The 27,815-nt window shown below is 40.4% G+C and overlaps 1 protein-coding gene across 5 annotated transcripts in view; it reads right to left on the reverse strand.

The window, feature by feature from the left end:
• Positions 1-275: 275 nt before the first annotated feature.
• Positions 276-27,815, reverse strand: part of LOC148065567 (voltage-dependent P/Q-type calcium channel subunit alpha-1A-like) — a 52,528-nt gene continuing 24,988 nt past the window's right edge. For 2 of the 5 annotated variants that reach the window (XM_087809339.1, XM_087809337.1), the window contains 27 exons: positions 27,438-27,781; positions 27,231-27,366; positions 27,014-27,143; positions 26,880-26,939; positions 26,475-26,581; positions 23,825-23,924; positions 23,575-23,735; positions 23,361-23,501; positions 23,085-23,286; positions 22,848-23,012; positions 22,647-22,757; positions 22,007-22,090; positions 18,816-18,932; positions 18,639-18,704; positions 18,334-18,431; positions 18,120-18,270; positions 17,914-18,041; positions 16,741-16,837; positions 12,764-12,878; positions 12,239-12,346; positions 11,511-11,614; positions 9,425-9,540; positions 9,223-9,355; positions 8,215-8,328; positions 5,832-6,039; positions 5,508-5,779; positions 276-5,036 (listed from right to left, as the gene is read on the reverse strand). In XM_087809339.1, coding sequence (XP_087665465.1) covers positions 4,296-5,036; positions 5,508-5,779; positions 5,832-6,039; positions 8,215-8,328; positions 9,223-9,355; positions 9,425-9,540; positions 11,511-11,614; positions 12,239-12,346; positions 12,764-12,878; positions 16,741-16,837; positions 17,914-18,041; positions 18,120-18,270; positions 18,334-18,431; positions 18,639-18,704; positions 18,816-18,932; positions 22,007-22,090; positions 22,647-22,757; positions 22,848-23,012; positions 23,085-23,286; positions 23,361-23,501; positions 23,575-23,735; positions 23,825-23,924; positions 26,475-26,581; positions 26,880-26,939; positions 27,014-27,143; positions 27,231-27,366; positions 27,438-27,781 — 4,309 coding nt within the window. In that variant the 3' untranslated portion in view covers positions 276-4,295. Of the gene's footprint in view, positions 5,037-5,507; positions 5,780-5,831; positions 6,040-7,030; positions 7,070-8,214; positions 8,329-9,222; positions 9,356-9,424; positions 9,541-11,510; positions 11,615-12,238; positions 12,347-12,763; positions 12,879-15,527; positions 15,625-16,740; positions 16,838-17,913; positions 18,042-18,119; positions 18,271-18,333; positions 18,432-18,638; positions 18,705-18,815; positions 18,933-22,006; positions 22,091-22,646; positions 22,758-22,847; positions 23,013-23,084; positions 23,287-23,360; positions 23,502-23,574; positions 23,736-23,824; positions 23,925-26,474; positions 26,582-26,879; positions 26,940-27,013; positions 27,144-27,230; positions 27,367-27,437; positions 27,782-27,815 lie in introns of all 5 variants that reach the window. The other 3 variants (XM_087809341.1, XM_087809340.1, XM_087809338.1) reach the window with 3 other exon arrangements.

The raw sequence follows: 27,815 nt of genomic DNA on the forward strand, positions 1-27,815 counted from the left end.
TGACAAACTGATGGAGGAATTTTCGCAAGGGTTTCCCAAACTTTGGCATACCACTGTATATAGTTATTGGGTTCAATAAAGATGACAAGGGCCGAATCAAATTTGAGGGCCAAAAATGGCCCCTGTTTACTGCTTAAATACTGGCTCTTTATTCCACGTCTACTTTTCAGCAGCCCTAATGGATAACTTTCCTTGTCCAACTTCACCTTGCAGAGAGGAGAATCAAGAACAGAGGAAAGATACAGTCATACAATAACACAGAAGACAGACGGTGAGCATTCTCTCTGGATTTTATTTTTTAGGAAGAGTTGGTTGGAGTTACAAAATGCACTGGTAGAAATAGCGAGACAGTCGGAGAGTGTGAAAGAGTGAGAGCTAGAGAGGAAGAGTTGTATAGAGAGAAGGAGAAGGGGGGGTGTATGAGAGACCAAACAGTCTGTCTCCACAAACGGAAAGAAGAAAACACTGTTCAACTGTATTTCTTTTTTATTTGATACATCATTTTTCCTTAAAAACAGTTTGTGGCATCCTGATCATGTTGTGTCTCATCCCCATGTCACAGAAAACAAACTAGACTCTCACCAAAGTCTATTTTCTTTTAACTCTTTAGTTTTTTTTTCAAAACCTTTTTTGTTCTCAAAAATAGAAGGAAAAAAGGAGCTGTTGCTTTTTTCTTTTTTTTTTATTTAAAAAACATCTATCTAGATTTTTTTAAATTCCTCTTTTATGTCCTGAAGATGACTGTTGACCCACGGTGTGGCATGCACATAGCACATGCATTTCTGGAACTATTTTTTTTCCCTTTTTTTAACATGTTGTTCATTAAAAAAACTTTTTTTTTCTCGCTTTACATTGCTTTTGGCGACTTTTTTTGTGGTTTATCAGTGTGTTAGTGGATTTCACTGCAGCATAGACAAAGATGAATGGTGGTGCGGGTGTGTGTCTCCCACACACACACACACAAAGCCAAAATGTTGAGAGTTGATGGATGATTCAACTGAAATATAGAAATTACATTGACAATAATTCTGGAGACAACAATAAAATGCAAGCAAGCACTGTTCTGACCAGAAACACAATCTCCTGATACAAACAAATCCCATTTACACACACACACTCACACAACAACCTGGAGCTACATACCCAGTGTGCTATATCTCACTTTAGTGAAAAAATATTGTGACATTCCACTGAGGTTGGAAAGACACTAATAGGCAGTTATTCTCTTCTTCGACATATGTATGTTCTGGTGCATTCTCTGGTCAACATGTGTTAGGCCTCCAGGTTAAAGTAAACATCAAATCATAGTTCTACATACAGATGGAGCTGACAGTGGTGTGCATTAGTGACACTAGTTACTTTGAGGCACACAGAGAAACACAGAGACTCAAAAAAATATTTTACATGTACCGAACACAGGTGTTTCCTCTGGGCAGACATCTTTCTTCCAACCCAACTGTCTGAACGCAAGTTTCTGTGTGAATCAGAGCAGCAGAGACGATATGTTGCTTTGCAGCGGCACTACCTGGCCACAAGTGGTACTGCGTTTATATCATCGAATGAGAATTAAAAGCTGAATATGTAATTCAGCTTTTAATTTACGCAGATTTGGGGTATTTACACATTGAAAGGTCGATTCATTATACTTTCAGGCATGGGTCTCATGTTAGACTAACATTTAAAACGATTATAAAGAGTACATTGTGGAATGTGTTTTACTCAATGTTGCATAGTGCTTATTGGTTCAATTTCCCTCTTGTTATTATGGTATGGTAGCATTCACTAAATTGTGCTTCAATATTGCATATGCCTTGCTGTTTTTGGAATGTCTTGCTGAAGTCGAATAGTATCTTTATATTGAAAAACATGGCAGTAACATAAGCTCAAGGCAGCCATAGAACTGTTAATCAAAAAAATGTGAGTCGAAGTCAAAAGCTCAGGGTCAAATCTAGCCCCTCGACTTGTACTAATAGGAACTAGCATTGCAAGGGAAAAAAAACTGTGGTTCAGGGGTATCAAACTCAATCACCCAAGGGCTCCAAAATGTTTTTAAACAAACTGTCTTTAGCAGTAGTATGAGTGTAATTGCGAAATTGAATTTTCAAGGCTCAATCTATCCTAATTATTAGTTTATATCTCACATTGAATTCCAACTCTTACTGAAAGTAGTGATATCATTTTTGACATAGATCATATCTATTTTCGCATCTTATCTTAAACACAATTCATAGGTCATAATATTAACATGAACACTAATCTACTCTGATATTATCCAACCATACAGAGGGCCACACATAAAAAAATGACAGAGTTGGCTCCCAGGCCTTGAGTTTTACACATATAGTGTTGACAGTAAAGGATGATAATGTATGTTTCAGAACTATAAAGATGCTACATGCCAAAATAAGCATGCTTTCAAAATACTATAACATTCTATATACTTATTATAGACTGTTCAATCAATATGGATTTTGTTCGAACTTGTTTGCCTCCTCGCTCTATTGAGTTTGACATCTCTGATGGAAACTGACAAAAGCAGCGAGTTGTGTCAAAACAGAAACACAAGGCTGACCTTCTTTGAGGTATCCAACTAGACATGTGGTGTGTCTTTTTTGTCACTCTGCAGGGATTTCAAATTGAAAAATGCTTAAGCTCACAATGTATTTGTCGAAGAACTGAAAATATCTGTCAAATTTGACTGAACATTTGTTTAATTCTGTATTTTCAAATGTAATACTCCCAGTCTGGGGTTAGCTTTCATTAGACAACTCACAGTTATATCTTATCTTTTGACATTTTAATATTCACTCGCATCTTTTAATGTATAAAGATGTGTAAGACTGACTGCTGTCATAACTGCAAGTAAGTATTTTTGGTTGACTTTAAAGGGCCCTGTGACGCTGTAGTAGATGTCAAAGCTTCATAAGATGGAGCTGACACGATCTCTCGCTCTTCAAAAAGCAGACAAACCACTTTCGTGTCAAAGCTTCATCTCAGGGTTGGAAAAAAGACTCTGACTTAAAAAAAAGGTCATTACAAGCATCCGTTAATATCGCTGATCATCATAAAAATGAACAGTTTCTCTCATTTTTACACCTTTCTGTCCATCTCTTTCTCTATGTTCGGTCAGAAATCCTGGAAGACTTGAACGTTTTTTTTTTCATTTGGCAACTCAATTAATCAACCAGCCGCCATATGTTCTCAACACGTACCCTGCTTCCCTTTTAATATCGCTCCAGGATTATTACCTGTTTTACAAAAGTTACTGTCACAAAAAATATGTGCATTTCCAGCTGTTCAGTGTTTCAGGCATTTGGCACAGAGATTACAGACGAGCAAGCAAAATCATTTATGTTGAGATAATATTGATTCTCTCCTTCTATCGGTGGATTCAGGTGAAGGTACAAATAGAGGAATGTCATACAGAATCGAGAGAAACAGAAAGGTCAGACTAAAAAAGGGAGAAACTTTCAGATCACAACAGAAAAGACCAAGAAAGCACCCACACCTACATACAGTCGATTCTCATTGTTAATATTATTATTATTTTCTCTTGTTTCATTCATGCAGGATTTCACAGGGTGTACAACTCTGTAAGTCTAGAAAACAAAGCTGCGTGGAGTGCAACTAAAGATTCAAGCTTCAATGTTTTCAGTTGAATAGGAGGAAGAATAAGCTGCAGAAGGAGAAGAAGAAATTCTGCAGAAATGTTTCTGGAGCTCCACTCTTTTTTTCTTCTTCGTCATCACAAGTTGAGGTTGGTTATATTGTTTCTGAGAAGAGGCTGTTTGTTCCGCAGAAGAGGGTAATCATCCTTACTTTACTCAGTGAGTCCTTCAGGGTTATCCACACCGTGTTTCCCCAACACTCCCATCCATCTCTGGCCTAGTGAGGGCTGCTTGTAAGTTAAAAACAAAGATGATAAAACTCATCGATATTCAGCAAGTGGCTGGGAGAGTTGGGTCTCCTGCAGCTGACAGGATTGACGTTAGCTCAGACAAAAAAGTTTTTTTGTTTTGTCGAGTCACAACTCTTGACATCTTGTAAGTGGCTGTACCTCGTTGTCGGAGGCAGAATTTAAGACAAACGATGGCCGTGGACGATTCTGTTTGCATCATTGAAACCGTGGTTTGTTATTTTTCCTTACTTGGAAAAAATGATGCGCTTGGATCATCCCATGATCTAAACCTCTTCCTTTCCCTAGTCGATGAAAGGATGAATCATGGCAGCCAGTTCTCACACTTTCACCTTTTTTGACTGGTTATTTTTGTTCCTCTGATGTTTCCCCTTTAGGGCTAGCACCAGTCATCCTGTGTCTCTGTGTAGGGTTCATGCAGGCCCTTACGTGGACCTCTTGGATGCCCAGCCGGAGAGGGGACCTTCTGCGGTCCATGTAGATGTGTGGAAGGTGATGAGGAGCGATACCCATTAGGCAGGCGGCGCTGGACGCCTGCCTGACCTTGCGCCGGGCCAGTCAGCGTTTGTGTAGCAGGAGCTGCGTGGTGGACTGTCCTGGGTGAGGTGCGATTGGGCTGCGTAGGCTGGTGAGGGTGAGGGTTGTTTATAGGGTGTGGCTGAGGTGGCGGGAGAGGATGGGGGTTGTGTGGTTGTTGCTGTTGGGGAGGAGGAAGTGGATGAGAGTGAGGATTGCCACCTTGCATGGGGTTTTGCTCATAGGCAGGAGGTTCATGTCGGGCTTCGTAGTCCTGGTTGTAGAAGCCGCCATCTCCTTCTATTGAGCCCCCAACTTGATCCCCCCAACGAACCGGGGGATGGTGACCTTGGCGAGGGGGCCCGTGGTGACCCATCGGAATGCCAGTTAGAGGGACACCTTGACCTTGGTTGGGTTCGGGGGAAAATCGCCGTGGACCCTGAGGTCCTGCAGGAGGGGCGGGCATTGACTTGCGTACAACAGGGGAGTATGTGACGTGTGGCCGAGGCGTGGCCGGAGTCTGAGGCAGCTGTCGACGGCCTCTGCGGGGTGTACTTGTACCAGAGGTGGACGGGACTGGACTTCCACTGACTGAGCTACTTCCCTATACAAGAAGTGAAATAAGGCAAATAAAAAGAACGTACCACAGTTCATCGACAGAAGAGAGTAAAGTGTGGAATGCACAGCAAGGAAGGTATTCAGGATTGAGAATTGGAGGTGACGCAGCCATTGTGCGAGGAAAGAGAAACGAAGACAGAAACAGGGTGAATAGCCATTAAAAACAATGAAACTACTGCACAGAGAGAAGCAACATGATATGCAGAAGAAAGAACACAGTGAACGACAGGAGACAAAAAAAGGTTAAGGAGTGAAAAACTATTCATAAATAAAGGTGCATTTTGTCAAGACCAGCATTGTAGCATAAGCTCAGACTTTGTGCTACTCTTAGGGGGAAATTCAGAGGGAGTGAAGACAGAAATATACACATTTTTAACCAGCACAAGCAGAGTCAAATCCTCCTCTTCCTAAACTCTATCTTGGACTCATCATTGTGAAGCATTTATACTCGACCTACCTGTCTTTGTGGCATGCAGTCGCGACCTTCGCTTGGTGATCTGGACCAACGCCTGTCTCTCTGTCGCTCCCTCTCCCGGTCCTGGTCTCTGTCCCTGGAGTGCCTGTGTCCATACTCCCCCCCTCGGTCTGCTACATAACGCTCTTTGTCAGAAGAGCCGTGGTGGTGGTGATGGTGGTGGTGGTGTTTGCGGTCTTTAGATCGACCCCGGTCCTTGTCCTTGCCTGTCAGGTCCCCGGTCTGTGTGGTGGTGCTGAGGTCTGTACCAAGACCTGCAAGCCATGTTATAAGTCAACGCAAGTAGCTCAGTTAAAATCTCCTTACCCGTGTCAGCATCAGTGAAGTGACAGAGTGAGCGCTCAGAAGCACGGTGTCCTCTGTCTTTTCGTCGATGTCCATGTCTGGAAACTCTTCCCTCCTCTGGCACCCGATCCATATTGTAGTCCTCTCCTCTGTCCTTTTGTCCGCGACCCAACCTGCTGTGACCCAACGACGAGGCCGAGCGCTTCATTGGACTGTTGTCATTGATGGTCTGGAAGAGCGAGAGAGACCACTAGCAAGCTCCATTTGTCAGCACCTATTCTAAGACATAAAGAACTAATGGACATGATCATACATTAACTTTTGTCAAGAACTTTGATTTATGAATGAATTTGTTTTTATATGAATTGATATGTCAGAAGACATGTAAGTTAACTAACTCACAGTATCAATGATAGTCTATTAAAAGATTTGCTAAACAGAACAAGATTTTAGAAGCAATACATGCAAGTTCTTAAAATAAAGGCTTATAAACAATAAGGAAGTGAACTGATTGGCTTAGATTTCTTATACTTTATAGTTTATTAGTTCTATATTTAAGCTTACCTTAATCAATCTTAAATGGTCAATAAAAATGTAACCTTGAGAGAGCAAATGTCCCTTCCTTTGAAGCTCATTCAACATCACCGTTACAGACAAGTCGACTTGTAGCTTGACACGATGAGAAAAGAGTGAGCTAAAGGCTTCAACAGCTGCTACCAAATGAAAAGTTCAAACTTTTGGATTTTAATCGTTTATTACGACATTTATCATATAACACCTTTTTAATCCAAACACCCAGAGAAATATCAAAAAAATATATACCCAACAACAGCTGGGATCTTTAACATGGCCATAGGGTTAAAAGAGATAAGATTGATGCACTTTTTGCTGGCAGACATGGAACCAGCATGCCCTGCCCCGTCTAAAGATTTGTAAATGATTATTTTTACTTCCTGCTTACCACTGATCATGGTTCATGCAGGAAAACAGGTCTTTACAGAGTTCTTTAAAATGGATGGAGGAATATAATGAAGAGAAAAACTTGGACGACACAAACATAGAACAACCACTGATTCTGAGAGGTGATATGTCAATGACTGAGCGGATCAGAAAAATGAATCCGTTTCTGCCATGCCAACGAGGTGGATTAGTAAAAGAAACGATGACACGAGGAGAGCGAAAGGGGGGAGAAGACAAGACAGGGAAGACATGGTACATACACTGAGGTTACTGCCACGTTGCTTCCCTTTCCTCCGCGGCTGCTCCAGCACAAAGAAAACACACACAGAGCCACAGATACACCAAAGGTGTGGTCACACTTGAAGCCAACAGAACAACACAGGGAAAGAGGTGAGCAGGACTGGGGATGGAAAGCAAGATTTGGGTGTACAGTGACATAGACAAGTCGGATTAGACAACGAAGCAGCAGTGAAGGTGGAAGATTTACACTTACCACGGACATTGTGGGTGCGTGGGGCCGACACAATAATAAAAAGCTCACAGAGAAACTACTAGTTGGACACCACCATGTTTAAAACAGCAACATAGATAAACAAAGACGTATACATGTTCTGCATTCAAGTGCTCATCAAAGTAACAATAACAGTTCTTAACTTCTTCTTTTATCTTTTGGCTCACATGGTCAAGACTCAATGACACCTGAACTACTTGAATAATTCCATTTATGAATTCATGAGATCCCGATCAGCTGAATACTTAGAGGTGAAGAGACAGTTGATCTCGATAAGGCAAAACTAGCCTCTTTAAACTTGTAAGTTCATTTCAATTTTGGGACTACTGTGTTAATACTGTTCTAACACCTAGGGGTGCCAGAAACAAACATGTTCAAGCTTCCACAAAGGTGCTCTAACAGTGACTGACTCATTTTGTTTTTGTAGTTCACTCTCAGAGCATGTAAATGCACCAACAGTATACACACAAACACAGAGAGGTACACTTTACTGGAACAACTGTGACAGGAGCAAGGTTAGAGCACACACTGATGAAATGGTCACACTGACACATTTAAAAGGAGAAAATGAACACTTTAAATATATAGAATGTTGTTGAGGACATAATTGCTCATTTACACTTTGCTTTAACAACCAGAGCACTGACCTAGGAGATGAAGTGACAGTTTTGTTCATGAAAAGAAAATGCAGGGTGAGTGATGCCAGTTCTGATGGTGCTCAGCTGAGATTTACCAGCAAAACATGAATTAATTTATATGCTGACGGACAATAGTTTTTGGTCCAATACATTACCTTCCTAAAAGCAAAAAAGATGACGTTTCAAATTGACCTGTGTATAGTGTGATCAATTTGGACAAGAATGAACAAAAAGGAGATAAAGAAGGGAGGAAATTAAAGGAATGGGAGAGTTGAAAGATGAGAATGCAGCTTACTTGGTTGTCTCCTGGGAGGCGGGGCATGGAAGCAGCCCTGCTGTGGCCTTCCATTGGAGGAAAGTGCTCAGCATCCGAGTAACCATCCTGCCCCATCTCCTTCATTTCTACCGTCTGAAACCAGAGAAGATGCTGTGAGTGGCTACAGGAAGAAGGGGTGTCAGTGGAAAGTTGGAATTTAAAAGAGTATATTGCAACAGACATCTTTGGAAAGTGCTCAAGTGAACAGTTTATAAAGTTGATGGTTTTGAGCTATTAAAAGTTTTTGATCTTTAAATAATGATATCAAACCGGCACATTTATCCACGTTTTCGCTTGACCTTTGGTAACTTTCTTTGTATCTCAAACGTTTATTTACTGACTGTTTTTTTCCTGTCTGCGCTTTGTGTTCCTTTGGTGGGTTCTGTATTTACTTTTTGTCGTGGATCGCGCCTGCAGCCACCCTTGCTTTGGTTTACTTGGACTTCTGTTTATTTCTTAGTGGACTCGTAAAGACTGAGATTGGGATTCTAAATCTCTTACGCCATCTGGTGGAAGTTTTGTGTTTTTCCTTGTATTTTTGTGTGATTATTAAATTGTGTTTTGTAAACCTCTGCCTGGTAACTTATTGTCCTCCGCTTTGCTAGTCGAATAATAACAATTTGGGGAGATGCTACCGACTCGACCTTATGCCAACTGTCAGAACAAATGAGGAACCTTCTGTCCAATATATCACAAAGCTAAAAAGTAATATTAGCATAGTAGAGAAGAAACCGCAAATGGTATGCTAAAAGCATGGAACTTTAAATACTGTGCATGAACTTATCAATCATTTCATTATGTTATTTCAAATGACGAATTAATCTAAACCTTAAAATGTCAACTAATGGCAAATTAATATAACAAATAAATCAGATGTTACCTGGCACAAGGAGAGGTATGGGCAAGAAGGATTTATTTTTCAGTGTCTACTCATGACTCTGAATTTAGACTTTCCCTCCTGTGAACCAAATGCTTAAATCTTTCTACCTGGGAGCGAGACATGATGCCCAGGCCGTCCTCTATTTGACCTTCTGGGCTCCAGCTTCCGACTTTCTGGGTCATTTCTTGAGCACGAGCCGTCACCCACGATTGGCTGGCTGGTATTCCCCCGTCCGTACACCTATGTCAGACATCGTGAGATACCGAAACAATCCTCTCTGTACTTATCAAGGCAGAAGATGAAACTCACAGGCTGTTCGCCATGTCCGTTTTCTCGGGTGGTGGAAGAGCGTTGTTGAGTCCGGGTCCTCCGTCCTGTGAAGGAGAAGGTGGCTCCACGCGCTGAAATAGTAATGGGGTTCGGTTCTGTGTGACACAAACATGTACAGATGTTGGTGATAAACTTGGAGTGGAAAAAATTGAGAAAGTGAGAGGAACATGATCAACAGTACAACAAGTTGAAAAAAAGAAGAAGACCACTTAATTGTAACTTGGAACAGACTGAGTAACAATCAATCTGCCAACAGAAAAAAGCAAACAAATGTTGCATCAAGACAGTTGTTAGTGAACTAGAGAAGATGGCCGGCTCAGCAGCAAGAAGTGGGATATTGTCAAAGACACCACAAATAACCCTGTGAATGTGAACAAATAAACATGTTCAATAGCTGACAAGGTGAACATTCACAGAAAAATATTTTTCATCATTTTATACATACAGGGCGGTTTTAATGCATATTCGAAATGGATGAGAATTATGTTGGACATGAAGTTAAAATTAAGATTTGAAAAAATATTTCTCATCTTAATTTTATATAATATTAGATATACTTGTTTTATTATTAGATATACTTGTTTTATAAATGAAAATCAGACGGACATATTAGTTTCCCTTTGAAACCATTCGTTTATCTAATCATTTATTTAATATTTCTAATAAATGGAGTATCACAGTCAAAAATGTGTTGGATTTCTTGTCCCACCATGATGACACAGGACCAGATTAGATCGAAAATCAAATAACATTTTTGGATTTTTTAATACTTAAAACGTATGCTGCCGTTGCAAACCCAAGTCGAAAGAGGGGGGGTATTCTGCAATACACTCAACAAAAGAGTAGCCTGAGCTCAGCAAAATAAGTAAATAGCTCTGATACTCAGGAGAGGCAGCGCAGACACTTCGGCCTGCTTAAAATTCAGATCTCTCTGCTGTGTAGAAGCAACACTATGTGCTTTTCTCCCTTCAGTTAAGGGGAAGTGGTTTATCCTGTAAAGCCTTGGCAATGACTCTATATACAAATCTTCTAATAAAAATCTAAGCATTTCTAATTACAAAGTATATTTTCCATAGCATTATCGATCTGCCTTAGTTTAAGACATGCAGACAGAGCTATGGATTTATGTGGGGGAATCTTAGGTGAATATCACGTCTCTTTTGAAGCAGACGGAACCAGCGATTATGTCCAGCAGGTGGCAACACCTTTGCAGAGCCATTCAAGCTTAGCAATGCGCAAATGAGGCTTGTAGGTCATCAAACTGGCCAATAGATGGCGGTCTGTTCAATAATCTTGGACTGGCTTCTTAGTAAAGGCCCACATTAAGAATTTTTAAATAAACAGAGTTCATTTTAAACATCACTTTCTAATGATAAGAAGTGAAAGCTGTTTTTCTTTATGTGATTTTGAGCTTGTTTCAGGGACATGTTTGAGATGCGTTCAAGGAAGTGGAGCAAGCACAGTCAATAGACTATACTAGAAAGACAGGAGTGAAGAAAAGTGTAATGTTAAATAATAAGGGTTTAGTGAAAACTAAAAAGTCTGGTAGCTAGCATAATAAAAAAACAAACATTTGCAAGACAGATATTTCTGTGATAGAAACTTTGGTGAACACGATATCAATCAAAAGATAGATCAACGGTGGAGTTGGAAAACCTTTGTCCAAGTGATAGTTCACCAAAATTTGACTAAGGGCTGAGAATCTTCCGTTAACCTGTTTCTTTCTAACTATCTCTGTGGTGCTTGTCTGTAATGCTTAACATATAGGCTTGTTTCTGTTTGCCTCTTCCTCTTGTCTGGGCTTCATTACAAGAGGGACATAATAGTCAAGCACCTTGGAGATATTTGGATGTTTTTAAGTTTGTCTTTCTGTAAGAAGATAAGGACGAAGACAACTGAGCTACATTCAAATTAACATACATTTTTGCCTAAAAAAATAAACAACCCTTAGCCGACATGAGGGTGAGTAGAAACGAGTGAATTTTATTTTTGGCTGAACTATAACTTTAATATTAGCATTTGACTCCACAGGTGCAACTGCAACCATTGCGTGAGACAGCAGTACCTGCTCGTCACGGAGCGCCTGGGAGCGTTTAATCTTGCTCTGGCGGTAGTACTCCATGATCATCATTGCAGCGTAGATTTTGCCAACTGTCAGGTCTGTCGCTGCTGAGAAAATGACAAGTTACCCTGCAAGATTAGACCCTTTTGAAATGGACCCTGAGCGCAAGGAATGGTAGAGGGGAGGTGAGACATGCACACAACAACAAACATCTGACACACAAAACAAAACATTTTTGCAAAGTCTTTTCACAAACAGATTTTACCTGAATATATTGAATTTCAATAAAATTTAGAGAAAACTGAAATGAACACACCAATAAAAGAAAAATTCTGAAACACTGACACTTCTACAGATGCAGGAGGTGACTTGGCACCTGTGCACATTTTCCTCCCTGAATAAAACTTGAGGTAGGACACAATTCTTTGGGCCCTGGAGTGAAAAGACGTCTATAGAGAGTAGATCTATAGTGAGGCACCCTCTGATTCCAGGCTGAGAGGTGAAGGTTGCTGTGATCTGAAGTGGTAAACTTGTGTATTATAAGTGTTTGTGTGTGTGTGTGTGTGTGTGTGTGTGTGTTGTGCCAGCTAAATCAGAGGGTGCAGCAGTGAGAGAAGAAAGAAGCGGCCCTCTGGTGGTGTGAAGGGGAAAACGACATTAAAACACATGGTTGGCACACGGCAGCGTCCTCCGGGCCGCGCTCCTGTACCTGTTACCACACTGCAACTTACACTTGTGCGGCGTCACCAGCAAATCCAGAGTCTTTTGAGAGAGATTGGGCCAAATCGCCATCATCTCTTTCCTTAACTCCGCGTCCATCTGATGCTTGTCCACACCACCTGGGAATGTCATACGAATAACAGAGGCATGCATGCCCATTTACATAGACACAAGCACACCATGGAAAACCAAATGAAGAAGTACAAGAACAGACAAACGTGAAAAAAGAAAAGAGAAAAAGAAGATGTTCAGTAAATCACTTCATACATCAATGCTGCTTCATCCGTAAATAGTTATTGTATATACTTATTCAAACCATTCATTAAAGCGGCACTGCGTAGGGTTGAAGACGTGTTACTGTCATGAACTCACGTCTCATATTTCTCAGGTGAACACTTGGAAAAAGGTTATTAGCTTTACAAATAATGACTTACTTACTTACTAATATATCTACCAAGCTACTTAGCTACATAGCCACCTAGCTATAGAGACAAACAAATAGACAAGAGGAATCAGATATATAAACTCTTTCAAACCTTCTGCACCCTTTGCTATTTTGATGTCCAGTGCAGTTCGGATCAACGCCATCAGAGTGGAGTTAAAGTGGACCGTGTTGTCATCCGCTACAGGGAGGTCCATGCGCAGCAGTCTCTGTGGAAGAGTCAGTCGAGTTGCGATATAAGACAACAGAGAGGGGTTCAGGTCGGTTTGAACCTCTATGAGATTCAGGGCCAAACTAAGGTTTGATAAAGGATTTGATTTGTTAGTTTGACGGAGCTTTGGATAGTATATCGGGCAGTCTATAACAAGCAGAGACCTTAACAGTCATTGTAGACATTTTTTGAAGGTGTTAATCGAATACTCTGCGTGTGATTCATCTTTTCAACTGATAACCAGTATCAGGTGAACACGGCCAGCAGTATCTAAAGCTCCTTAACAGGGAAGTTCACAGTAAAACAAAGAGATGATAAACCAATAAAGCAAAGTAAACCCTGGAAGGAATATTTCAGTATTTTGTTTATTGGCTTACTTCTTTGTGCTGTTCATCAACAGAGAGACAAACACTGACTCAAAGTGTGTGTTCAGTGACAGAAAAACGGTGAAATCCCAGACATGCAGCAATCATGCACCCACCCCACCCCGACAAATACTTTCTTGGTCATTCACTTCATTCACCCCATCGGCCACTTATTTGGGTTATGCTCATCACTCTGGTCCCCATGCAACATGCAGTGCATACACAATATGCTTTGTAGTACAAGCAGCTGTGCAGGCGTACACAGACAGAATCTGGTGATATTAAATGTGTGCGTTGTTTGAAGAAGGGGGGATATTTGAAGAAAGAGAAAATAAAGTAATACACAGAGAAAGAAAGAGTTGCTTCAGCAGTTATCACTATTGTGACATCAGACTCAACACATATGCTTAAATTTAACAGCAACTTTAATGGTTTGTCTGTGATTATTTGTGGTAAAACCTAACTTCATTTCAAGAATAAGTAGACCTTACAAAAGTAAAAGGGCAAAATCAAAGTAACGAGAAAAGGTCAGAGTCAGGAAATAAAAAAATAAATGTGAGTGGTTGAAATCTTTCGATGATAGAAATTTTCATAGTCCAGTGGGTTTACCACTACATAAAACCTTAATCACTTTTAAACACATACGTGATATAAGCACGAAAATGAAAACTCAAATTAGACGGAAGCTTTAAATGAGGGATTAATTGGAGAAAGAGAGAAACTCTGAATACTAGTCTGTAATTAAAAAAAATGCTGTTAGACTACTCTTCACTGAGAAGGGAGGTGGAAAGTTAGTGGAAGATAAAAGAACGCTTTGGAGTTAAAGCATGTTCTTCAAATTGACTAAAAATGGAATATACAAAAACAAATTTATAGGAAAAAAGGAAGAAACATCACCAGTTGGTTGTGACTTTATTAGAACAGTCCTGCCCGTAGATCCTGACTGTTGGTTCTCAGTCAGATTTAAAAGCAGTCTTGCTGCATCGCTCATTGTTCTGTGGACTCTGATGGTCAAACATGTGGGATTAACGGGAAGGTTAGGGTATAAATGAAGAGGGGTCATTTAAGAAGATTAAGGTTTAAAATCTAAGCTTTTACAAAACCATGCATGGAGACGGATGTCGTCAAGGGAGTTTTAAAGCTTAGTTCAAGGAGGAGGCTTTTGAATAAAAGGTGTTTATGGGAGGATATATGGAGGAAGAGATTTTGATTGAACTAAAAAGAATTCATGAAATACCTGTGTAAATGTGTGGTTTCTAAATATCTATGGGGAAACCCTTTCACTAGAGGCAGTTTGGTTTGATTCAGGGGTTCACAGTGACCTACTAGTGTGTGCTTTCACATTCCAAAGCAAGGTCCACTAACGTGGTGGCCATGCTGGTTGCCAGCATATATCAGCCTCTTGGGCCAACCATACAATAACCATTTTATTATGTTCAATATTGTTTTGCCTTAATCGTTGCCAAATAACTACCAAATAATAATATACATTAGTTATTTTAGAAGTGTGTGCCAAACGGTGAAGGTTATATGCAGATGGTGGTAACTGATCATGCAGAAGGCAGGTTTATTTTGTGAGGGTAGGAGATGATGCAGAGATGAGGGGGCTGGAAACAGAATAGAACTGCATTGACGATAGAACCGAAGGACAAAGAGAGGATTGGACTTGCAGATAGAAGAGGCAGCTCGGGGGCTTTGAGCTGCTACATGAAGGGTGACAGGAAAAGAGTCGCTTCTGTACGGCGACCGAAAGCTCTCTGAGGAGAACACAAGCCACTGACACAAGCTCTTCTGCTCTCTGTACCGTGAGAAGTAACAGATTGATATGACCTAATTCTCTGAGTGTCTGTGCATGTGTGTTTCCCCATCCACAGGAGGGAACAAATCAGAGGACATAAGTCTGTTTGACCTTCCAAGCCCTGCTGCACACGCCATCTTGTTTGTTGCAAATGGATGTTTGCATGTGTTCCAGTGTTTGACATGTGCGTCACTGCGGATTTGTGTGTGTTTAACGGGGCAAATGAGCTGAGATGGTCCCTCTAGTCGTTCTCTCCTGTGGATAAGCACCCCTTGTGTAACCTTTCATCTTAGTTGTCTCGCTACCTCTGCCCACGGCGCTCACATCATCACACAAATGCCACGACACCAACCAGCGCACCCCTAACTTTCCACAGCAAGAGACAGAAAAATAACAAACATCACCAGTAACACCAACTGAAGCGATAAATTAATTAAAAAAATCACGAGCCCGTCTCAGCTTGAACTGTGTTCTGTTGTCTGACCTTGTAGGCCACCCGTGCTGGACACCTCTTCCCAAGGCCTAGTGGAGGACTCATGTGCCTCAGCATGTCATACATTTCCCTGCAACTGATCCTGCCACTGCACCATCAGCCATCACCCCATTAATAAAAACACAAGGAGAGAAGGGACAGGGAGACGCTTGATTAGACATAGAATGAATAAAAGCGGGAATTAGTGTCTTCAGGCAAGAGGGTTAGGAAGGATAAAGAATAAATAAAAATAATTTGGGCGACTGAGACTGTTTGTCTGATCTACAATGGTAATTTGTATTGTATAACAGAGGAGATATCTTGACAGACCTGGATAAGAAAAAGTAATGTCACATGACAGGCAATCGTAAGAACAGAGGTTTTACAAGCTCTTTTAATCGTAAATTGGCCTCACAATGTTCCCATAATTGACTGCACAAGTCATCACAAAATAATCTGTACACCAGGTCTGCAGGATACAGCATCAGGGGCGTCAAACTCAACCCCACAAGGGGCCAAACTCTTTTAGGTCACGTGCCCAAGAAAGTGTCTGTGACAGGAAGTCTAATGTCTTTTCATCCATGATCACTTTTAATTAACTCCATGTTTGTTTACTTTTACCGAACGCGCTCATCAATTTCCTAACCATTACCAGGTTTGGGCCCCAGTGCTTTGAGTTTGACACGTGCTCTCCATTTTAGAGGCAGTATTTCTTCAACTCGTCTGCATTAGATTATTATTATTATTATTATTATTTAAAGATGTTTTAAATGCATTCTTCAGTCCTACATATTTGTTTTCAACTATTTTTTTTTCTTTCAAATAAGCATTCCCAATCTTCCCTGTGACTCTAGCTCCTGCTCCTCAGGGGGTCAAGGGAAGGAAGAGGTAGGAGTTACATGTCAATGCAGTTTCTGTCTTTCCCCCCAACCCCCAAAAAACCAAGAACAATGCAACAATACAGTGTGCAACCGTAGCTTACTTAATTGAAGCCACAGCAAGCAAAAATAAATAACTAAAAAACCTAGTTATTCAACTGTGATTCAAAAAGTGCATTTCACATGCTTCATTGGGTGTCTGCATTGTCCCAATCATTCTCTCAACATTGTAGAAAGCAATGGCAAAAAAAGTTGTAAAATGAAAATAAAAAGCTTCATTCACTCCATTCCTGGATGCTGTGGCTAGCAAGTGTGGTTGAGATGCTTTGTTTGAGCGGAAGTCAAACCTTGCAAGCCACCCTATGGGGGCATTTCTTCCCTAAGCCAAGAGGCGGGTCGATAACTCGCAATAAACTGTACATGTCCTTATAATGAATGCGACCACTGCAAGAAGAATACAGGGGAGTTAAAAACACGTATAGACACAGGAAAACACAGTTTCAGGAACGCTGGGAAGTTTTGCACAAGACATGTAAAACAGCATTTAACACGACTCATCATAAAGCTAAACATAGTCACTCAAGAATTTGGATTTCTTGGGTTTCCAATTTGTCTCATCTAGCCTCGACTGTGGGCGGCGTGTAATGAAACAATTGCAAGCTGGCTAGAGAAGCTAAACAGTTGATAGTGTAATAGCAGCTTGTGGTTTGTTGGCGCCCTCCCTGATAATTCTCTGTCACCCACGTGACCATGTCTTGTCTGCTTCCTCTGCAGCACAGAACAGACTCACTACTTTTTTAACTAAACTCCATATACACATTAGATATGCAAATAGGGAATTTCAGTAAAATAGTGACTTGCCAGTGTAATTAATTTCATTTCATTTAGCAAATTAATTTGTAAAATGACAGATTACACTTAAAAACACAGAGTTTTGGAGCTTTCAGTTATGATTTGGCATCCCTTTTTATTAGTTTAATACTAGGTTATGATTTAAATTTTACAAGTCGGAAGTGAATGTGTGTTATTCACTCTGTTTTACGGAGAGTAAGAGGGCGACACAGAGACAGTTGAATACAGAAACCGGTAAACTTAGCATTTCTACAGAAGGCTTACGGACTAGGAGATCAAAAAGGAAGGACTTGAGTGTAGACTGTCACTGCAAGTTTTTGTCTGTATTCAGATTTGAGGGAAAGGGTTAAGGAACAGTAGGAGGCAATGGAAACTTTTAAAGGACACATGAGAGAGAAGTGGAAGGAAGTGGGAGGAACGGTATTATGGGTGAGATAACCTAATAAGGTTATTCTCAGGGTCACTCTCTTGCAGCTTTTCAATGCCGCCAAGATTGCAGGATTTGTCCTCCTTTGACATTTCTTTTTTTCCTAGGTTTTACACGATATAAAGAATGATTTCCCTGCAGCAGTTTGGTCGTATGATGAGAAAGAGTTTGTTAAAACAAAAGCCATTTTTTGTCATTGAGAATGCTTCGAAACTTCTGTGGTCTTGAGCTGACCACTTACCAAGCTGCTGGATCATACTCCGCCCAAATCCTGACATACTCATCCAGGTGATGAGGTCCAAGTATGGAGGAGTCTCTGGTCAGGTACTCAAAGTTATCCATGATAACGGCTACAAACAAATTCAGCATCTAGGAGCGCAACAAGAGCAAAATGACTCGCTGCAGAATAAGATCAATGATCAAAGGAGGGGCTGAATAAAGTCTCACCAAGAACGAGCAGAAGAAGATGAAGGAGACAAAGTAGAGGTAAGCCACTTGACTGCCACATTCTGGTTCTGGGTTTCCTGACAGGGTGTCACATTCTTTACCCCCCAGGCATGAGAGCATGATGTCATGCCATGCTTCGCCTGTTGCACTCCTGCAGAATAAACATGACGTTAGATGAACTGAATATGCGGATGTTTAAATCACCACCACAGACCTGAACAGAAGCATGAGAGCCTGTATGAAAGTCCTGAAGTTGTTGTGCTGGTTGATGGCACTTTCTCCGTCTTCGTCGATCCCGATGTTACCGAACAGCTGTGGAGACAATGATGCGCTTGATGTTGAAGCAAGCTGTGTCAGCCTTAAGCAGCGATCCTGGGCAGCTAAATCCTGCAGTTCATGAGTCAATTTTTCTGAAACCTACTTATTAATTTATCCTAAAATAACCCCCCAAAATCTGGGATTTAGCTGATAGTCTTCTACTTGTCACCCACATGTATCATAATGCGGTCGTAACATTACCTGCATTCCAATGATGGCATAAATGAAGAAGAGCATGGCGATCAGGAGGCAGACATATGGCAGTGCCTGTGGAAGAAGCAGATATTGCAATATTTGAAGTGAAAAGAACAGGAATAATAACAGTTTAAGAGTGCTACATAAATAAATGTGTGTTTATTAGAGGGAATGCTTATGAACCTTGAACGACTGAACGAAGGTCCACAGCAGGATGCGAATGGTTTCTCCCTGCCGCAGCAGCTTGATGAGACGCGCTGCTCTGAACAGCCTCAGGAAACTTAGGTTGATGAAATTGTTCTACAGCGGCATCACAACATGAAACAAAATGATTAGGACCAAAGCGTGGATGCAGTCAAAACTCCAACAACAGAAAAGAGGGGAGAGAGGCAGGTGCTTTTAGGAAGGAGGAAAGGGTCGTTAGTTTCAGACCAAAAACAGTCAAACTGAAAGACTACCAAAGGGAACCAGGAGAACAGTCAAAGGCAAACCAAACTTAAATAAAAAGCAAGGCTCAGACAAGCTTTTCATTAACCAAACAATACAACACAAAGGGGAAATCTCATACAAGTCTTGCCGGTTTCATCCAAATTGGGTTGACAATGTGATTGCAGCGTGTAGTGGTGGTAAGTCTTTAAAAGAGCGGTGACATTTTCTTGGAGAGACAACCAAATGCACTAATTCTCTCAATGCAACATGCGTTTTTCGTGCTGATGTGCAGCAACAGAACCATGCAGCAGCACGAAGGCCAGTTCATTTCCCATGCAATACGATCAGGTGCCATGTCATGTGACACAAGAACTAAAACATATATTAAAGATACTATTTTAGGGTTGTAGTGGCTCTTTTTTTCTTTTTAGTTGATATCACTTAAACATGGACCTTTGATTTCTTAATAAATACATTAATCAATATATCTTTATGGTGGTGTTTAAACTGTGTTAAACTAATACACACCCATTTGTGATTTGTGTACTACTTAAAACCAGAATAAATCACTTGCCAGGTTGCAAAAGCTGTTTTTCAAAATGTTTTAAATAACCTATAACTTGATTACAAGACGTTAAAATAACCTTCAAAGGTCAACTAGTGTGCTTAAGCCCCGCACACTGAAAACACGTTTTTCTGGAGAGTAACTCTTGTTTATCATAACCACACCCACTCTGCTGTGATTGGTCAAGGATCGAGGTTTGTCACATCGCATCATCAATCCCGGAAATCTCCACCTCCAAGGGACAGCTGGCAGGAGGAGGAGTGAAGACCATTATTTCGTCATAATGGACTTCACTCATCCGCCGAGATTTTAGACAATTTTTTTTAACATAATAACTTCAAAACATGGTCATGATGAGGGACTTACTGCATCTTTTAGGAGAAGACTAACATTTGAATCATATGAATAAGTCAGGAGAGTTTTCACATTAGTTGCCCTTTAAATGATGCTAACAATAGGAAAATATCTATTTAACTCCAGAGCAACTTTAACATTGTAATTGAAGCTGTAAGGAGCAGAACAGATACCACTACAACCCCTAAATATCTAGTTGTTCATATATTTAATGTCTTTGATTTCTATAATATACTGAAATGAAACCAAATATGTATGTATGTATTTAACTTATTTATAAAAGAAAATAAGTTCTACCTGTGTTACTCATGTGTGTGAAGAAGGGAAGACAGTAGGCTCATGCACATTCAACTGACATTAACTTAAATTGTTCACAGCAGGGGCAGCATGCATCATTCTGTTACGCTGCCACAGAAAAAGCCCCAGACTCACTGTGGATAAGATCTCTCTCCCTAAATCTATTTTAGCATATTTCAAATCCTTTACAAGATGAACGCATGTTCTTTGCAAAGGATATACAGCACAAGTAGAAGAAATGAAAACGTAAAATAGATTTCTACTTGGTAGTGAGATTGAGTTGGGAAACTATAAATACATGGTTACGAGTGGGTCAAAGAGCCAGCATGCAAACTTCATTTATGATGCAAGTGAATGCAAACAAACAAAAAAGGATGTCCAAAAAATTACAAACCATCTACATGTGGATGTTGCAGATATATGGTTTATAGCAGCAAATTTTTTGATTTTGGTTGGTTGGTTTGAAGGACAGCCAGAGAGATTGACCAAGCCAGTGGTCATTGTTGGACACAGAGGATTTATAGTGCATTTTGGTTGGACAGAATCGCAGTAGAAGTTGTTGGTGTTGTAGTGGGGAGGGAGAGGGCAGAGGTAGATTACAGTAGATCGTTTGTGGACGTTTTAAGAAGGCATGTAAAAAAAAGATAAAAACAAGAAATAAATGAAGATTCATTAGAACATTACGAACATTCTGCATGTTAAAACAGACAGACATCATCAGACAAGTCTAAAATAATAAACACATAGAAGAAGTACTAGCCTGTACATGATAACCACAGATAACAATAGTAACATTCAGACATGATTGTTTACAACAAACCAATACTTGGAGCTGTGGAGCATTGTGGACATGTATGTTCCTGATGTGGAAATATTTGCATTGAGCTCATTACTAAATATGCAGGACCTGGGCAAAAGGCATTATTTATGTGGTCATCAGAAGGTCAGTTAAACTGTAAAATTAATGATACACAAGTTATCTGCATATGCGAAAGATAACAATTTATTTGGTACTTATTTTAGTTGTTTATTAATTTAAATGTAATCATAACTTTTAACTTCTCTTATTATAGGACTTATGATACTACTTTGAAGGTATTATCTCTTTTTCCCCCCTTATATGTTGTTCTTGTCTATCAGATTGAATGGGAAGATAATTAAAAATAATATTTTACATTCATGTTTCTACTAATAATTAATCTAGAATTTCATCAGCCACCAAGAGTGGCTGAGTTTATTTACATTTTTGTATTGGGTTAGGGTTACTACTGTTCACTACTGTGAACCAGGCAAAAGACACATTAACATTTCAAAGTCTATCCAATAAACTTCTTATATTAAATGTTAATTCTGCTCATTGCACTTTTATCAGGGCTTTTGGACAGCATCACCTACAGCTACCAACAGATCCTATCCTCAAAAGTATCGTCTCTCCCTATGCCACAAACTGGGACGATTATATAAGACTTTTGAAAGACGTTCATGCTCCGCTGGACAACAGTAGCCTCTAAATATTGCCACTGTAATGCCTATAAGCCCACAGTATTTTTGAGGTTCTGTTACGGATAAGCCTAAAGAGTGAAAACATACACCATAACGAGCACCACAAGTATTCCGTTAAAAATGAGAGAACATGACGTCATTGCCACATTACGAATTTAAACCCTCTCTTCCTGTGCACTGAAGCGTAGACATCAACATACTTCCACGGTTAGCTGCTCCGGCTTACCCCAAGCTCTGTCACCAGAATGTCAGTGATGCTGCCCAGAACAGTCACACAGTCAAAAATATTCCACGCATCTTTGAAATAATTCTGAGGAAACAGAAAAAAATAGTTAGAACACATTTGCATCAAGGCAGCGTTCATTTGCAAATAAATAAACTTAATTCACAGATTATGCCTTCTCACAACGAGAGGTGGATTTTAAAGATAACTGCTTAACACAGGAGAAATGTTTGGATTTTCCTCAATTCTTCTTTCTTAATCATTTCCTAATTTCTAACTGCGTATACACCCTTACAATGATTCCTCCAATGACTAAGATCTAAAAATGGTGATTGGGTGTTAAAGTTTCTTTAATATTAGACCAATTTAACATCCCCACAGTATTAACAGTATTTGGTCGAAGAAATGCCAAAAATGTTGGCCAATAACTTCAGCTGCTCTTGGGCTCTTAAGGGAAAGCTCATTTTTGGAGGATGAGTGAGACAAGAGAAGCTCTCATACAAATGTTTAAAGCGTGATTTTGATCTGTAAAGGGAAAAGCTAACAAGGACGAGGCTCATAAAACCTGTCACACACAGAAAAGGTTGACCTTTTTCTCCGAACGAATACTTGAAGCCACTTTTGAAAATAGAAGAAATCTTACTAGTGCTCCAAATGCAATGATCTTTAGTACACATTCCATTGAGAAAAGCGATGTAAACACAATGTTCAAGTTCGCCAACACGGCCTCATAGGAAACAGAGGCTCCATCATACTGCAGAAAAAACAAATATGAATGATCAAGTACGAGCAAACACACTTAAATAACCTTTAAAGAGAAGTTCAGCATCAGTCATCTATTCACCTTCATCATGAGTACGACAGTGTTGAGCGCGATCATGGCCATGATAGTATACTCAAAGGGTGGTGACACCACAAACTCCCACATCTTGTACTGGAAGCTGAGCTTGTTTTGCGGCATATGGCGTGTCAGAGGTCTGGCGTTGATTGCAAAGTCTATACAGGCTCTCTAAAGAGAAAACACAATACAAATGTTCATCAGTGTGCTCATAACTAACTGGTGAATGTAACTAGATTTCACCTCATTTTTCTCTAAACTGTAATCCTCCATCATCTTGTCTCCTTGTTCTTGAAAAGTGATGATGATCAGAGCCACGAAGATGTTGACAAAGAAGAAGGGGAAGACCACGAAGTACACCACGTAAAAGATGGACATCTCCATCCTGTATCCCGGGCTCGGGCCCTGGTTCTCATAGGTCGCATCGACTGAATGTTTCAGCACCCTGAAGAAAAGACATTAGAGTGTTATACTTTGGTTAAGTAAATATCAGGGCTGGATGTATTTCTCTAAACTCACTGCGGCCACCCCTCTCCAGTAGAGACAGTGAAGAGGGTGAGAAGGGCCCAAGCCACATTGTCGTAGTGGAAATCGTACTTCTTCCACTCCCGCTTCTGTGCCTTAACTTCATTGTCACGTTCATAGACCAGATACTCGCCTCTGTGATAGGTAGATGACGATCAATGACACGTCCTTATAGTGCTTAAAATCATCTCATGACCCCTCCCCTGACCTGCAGTCGCGCTCAAACTCTTTGGACTCATCGGTGCAGTAAAAGAAGCGTCCCTTGAACAGCTGCACGGCCACCACCGCGAAGATGAACATGAAGAGCAGGTAGACGATGAGGATGTTGAGGACGTTCTTCAGGGAGTTTACCACACAGTCAAAAACAGCCTGTGGAGAATTTGAAAAATCCATGATCAAGAGAGCACTAAAATGAGCAGCATTTTTATGTTTGTATGTTCTGTCATGGTCAATCATACCTTTAGCTTGGGTAGACGTTTAATGGTCTTCAGAGGTCGCAACACTCTCAGCACCCTCAATGACTTGATGGTGCTTAAGTCTTTCCCTTTGCTGCTCCCACTGAATGTCCGGATATGACACATGTATGTGAACACACAAAACCAGAGAATTAGTAATTCATTGCAGAAAAGAAACAGTATTGGGTTAATAACATGTGAGAAGCCATTCTTTGATGACAGCTGAGCCTGCGTTAACTCAAGTTCAGTAACGGAATCTGGTTAAAAAACATAGCAACACACGCAGCGTTGCTATATCACAATATAGCTGTATTTCTTTGAGTGGGGTTAACATTGTTGCTTCATGCCAGCAATAGGGGGTACTCCACTACTGTTCATGCTGTGGGAACACTTGTTACCTATCACCTTGTTGTTAAGTAGTTTGCAATGTATTTCAATGCATGTCGATGATGACCGTAGTCTTGGCTTGCACATGCCAAGCTAATGGTTACTTAACACTCATGCTGCATTGAAACCTTGCTTTCCAAAACCTTCCACAGAGACATTTACAGAGAGAGTTCAGCCACTGACGGATTGTGGAGGCACAAAAGACCTCAAATTTAGTGACAAGCAAGTCATGCTTGGATCCGACAAGATTTTCGTTTGAGAACATATTAAAGAATTTCCATCTCAAGTTTACATCCAAAACTCTCTCATACGATGACTCTTCAAATTAGATATAAACATCAATTCATAAACACTAAAGCATTGTTCAAATGGCATGGAATCTTGTCTTTTATGCCTTTTGGGGCAAAGTCAAGAGGATTCTAACAAGAGACTTCACATAAGATCATTCAATATGGAGTGAAAAGGAAAGACTAGAAACATGTATTTGTATTGTATTTCCTTCTGATAATAGCAGTAGTGCACCACACCTAAATGCTAGATGTGTATAATACATTATGCCTCCAAGCACAATGACGCTGGTGAACAATGAAAAAAAAAGGTCATTGTTTTTGGTCCCAGGGCATGAATGCAGCTGTGTTGAATAGCTGTATAGTTTTTAATTCTGTTGGCCGACAGCTGAATGTTATGTGCATGTAGAGTGTATGTGAGTGCTAAGGAGTGTGGAAAGAGAACATTTAGAAAATCTTTCACTGTTAACCGAAAACAAATAAACTGTTCCATGTGGAACGGTGAGCTATATTCATACATGTACATTTCCCTCATGATTGTGTGGTTCCAACGTTAGAACACTTCCATGATGAACAATGAAAAACAGACACAAGAGATGTCTTCGCTGAGGGATGGTTAAAAGGACAGAAAACAAGTGAACAGTAGAACTGACTCTATGAGTGCGCAGAAGGAAACTGAGGAGGAGAACTTTACCCGCCGCCGCTGTTGGTGGTCCAATTGTAGAAATGAGAAAGGGTTGAGAGACAGTGAGAACAGAGGGAGATATAAGGACAGACAAAAATGTGCACAAGAGCGAGAGACACACAACAAATGGAACATAAAAAAGTTGAAATTCTGGACAAAAAGAACCTGGACTCCCAAGATTAGTCGCATCATTCTAAACACAAATACATTTCCTTACAACCTTTTATTATACCTTAGATTGCTTCATCAACCAATTTGGTTGAGAGAAATTGTGATGAAAAGGTACACATAGAAATCAAAGTGAACCACAAACAACGATCCACCAGAAGAAACTTAAAAATGTGTTAGGAAGATTCAACAAAAAGAAGGCAAAATACATTTCCCCTTATTTAAGAGCACACAAGTCGACAAAGTGTTTTCATCACAGTCTCATGAGACCTTCCTGCCCTCATCAGTCAATATGCTACAATAATTCCCTCTTGACTGTGAAAGACAGTATTTTACATCACAGGTTGATCTGGGGAATAAAAAAAGACTTATTTGAGGTGGTCCAATTTGCTTTCAGAAGGAAGTGTCCTACATATTTATAGAACATAGTATTTGACCAGTACCAGAGAATACATAGAAAAATGTAGAATGGAGAAAGTGTTCTCAATTTTCTCTTCCAGAAAATAGTTGTGAACTTTTTCCAAAATGTACAAATGTTCTATGCATATTTGCAGTCATGCAGAGTAATTTGATATAGTACCTGTCTTGACGAAGGTTATGAAGACGTGTGGTAGCTCTTTGCTTAAGGACTTTATATAAAGAACAGCCTGGGCACTAAAGGGTTACAGGTGCAAAAGGTAGACCTCACCTCTCACTATGACTCTTTTGAGTAGCTAGGGGAGGGGCTGCTACGTTTTCTTCATGGAAAGAGTAAGAGAAATGGACTTTGACTATCAAGGTGAATTATAGTCAAATTATCATACATGAGATCTAGAAAGCAATTCTATTAATATTATTTTATTAATACTCTCTCTCTCTCTCTCTCCCTCTCAGTATGTATACACACAGCGTGTGTGTGTATACATACTGTATACACACACACGCACAGGCACACAAACACACACAAGTTTGCATCAAATACGTCTAGTACCAGGAACGGGAATAGGACAAATTGTTAATAAGGAGATTGGCCTAAAGGACATCAGATTGGGGGGATTGTACCCCAGGGTGCCAACAAAAGGCAGGTAAGTTTAAAGGCGCACGGACAAAGACAGAACAGGGAGAAAAAGCCTGGGGTAGGACTTACGTGAAGGCGAAGGCCACCAGAGCACCACTAACCACTATAAAGTCAAGGATGTTCCACAAGTCTCGGAAATAAGAGCCTTGATGCATAACCAATCCCAGATCCACCATCTACAAGGTAAAGGAAACAATACATTATTGCTGGTCCAAAGTTGGGCTTGTGTTGTGTGGAAATGTTTATTTTGTTATGAATGTGTGTCTCCTGTGTGTTTCTTGTAAATCACTTTGTTGAATCTCTTCCTCAGCAGATCAGAGTGTGCATGTATGTATGTAGGCCTTCTGGCTCATTATGCTACGTTATTATAGCAGACAACAACTGATCAAGTCAAGCTTGTTTTGAGTCGTATTATTTTCATTTAAATAAACTGGCTTCTCCAACACATTTCATCACAGTAAGACTTTGTTTTACCTTTGTGAGCATCTCAAATGTAAACACCCCTGTGAAGACATAGTCGAAATAGCGCAGGACCTAAACCGAAAAAAATGAGAAATGTAATAGCTATCAAATATATGAGTCAATTCTAGTATCAGTAGAATAGGTACGTTGTTGCGAGGAGATTCCGGCCAGACAGGGTCTTCAGCTGCTAGCGCGATGCTGCTCATCGCGATGACCAGCAGGATGCACATTTCGAAGTAGCGAAGGGTGCAGATGTAGTGACACGCTCGCCGAAAGCTGAAGGAAAAAGATGTATTAAGAAGTATTACTTTGAACAACATTTTTATGAGGGCAATTCAACATGGGTCCATATATTCCACTCACGGGTTTGTGGTGGAGAGAATAAACATGGAGCTAAACGGAGGCATAGGCCTGGGTCCTCCTTCACCTCCCCTCTCATCATCGTCCTCATCCTTGTCCTCTTTTGCTGGTAAAGGTTCCGTGTTGGCATTTTTGTTCACTGTATCCATGGAAGACAATATAATCAATAAACATTGGCCTCAATAAATAAAGAAATACGTGTTCTTTTACCCTGCAATTTGGCATTCGTGGAAGGGAAAATGGGCATGTCTATGGCTGTATAGTCATGGTGGGGAAGCCTGATGACGCTGTTGGCCTGATGATGACCAATATTCCCGTAGCTATCTATTGCCACCAGACTCCCAGGAGTGCCGCTGTTAGCTAGGTGCAGAGCAGATCCAAAGCAAGGGGCTACTGCGTGTCTTGGGACTGGGTGACCGTCGCTGGGCGGCGTGGAACCAGACACCAATTTGGTATTCATGAGGTTGTCCATGTCTTCGCTGTACTTACTTTCCTGCCTTGAGAGGCTCTTTTGGATTGGCCTCGTTGTTGAAAGGTTAGGGACACTGCAATCCCTGAAGAGAGAGAAAACTGCTGAGTTCTGGTCAT

The sequence above is a fragment of the Callionymus lyra genome, chromosome 15, assembly GCF_982586985.1.
Source record: "Callionymus lyra chromosome 15, fCalLyr1.hap1.1, whole genome shotgun sequence".
NCBI lineage: Eukaryota > Metazoa > Chordata > Actinopteri > Syngnathiformes > Callionymidae > Callionymus > Callionymus lyra.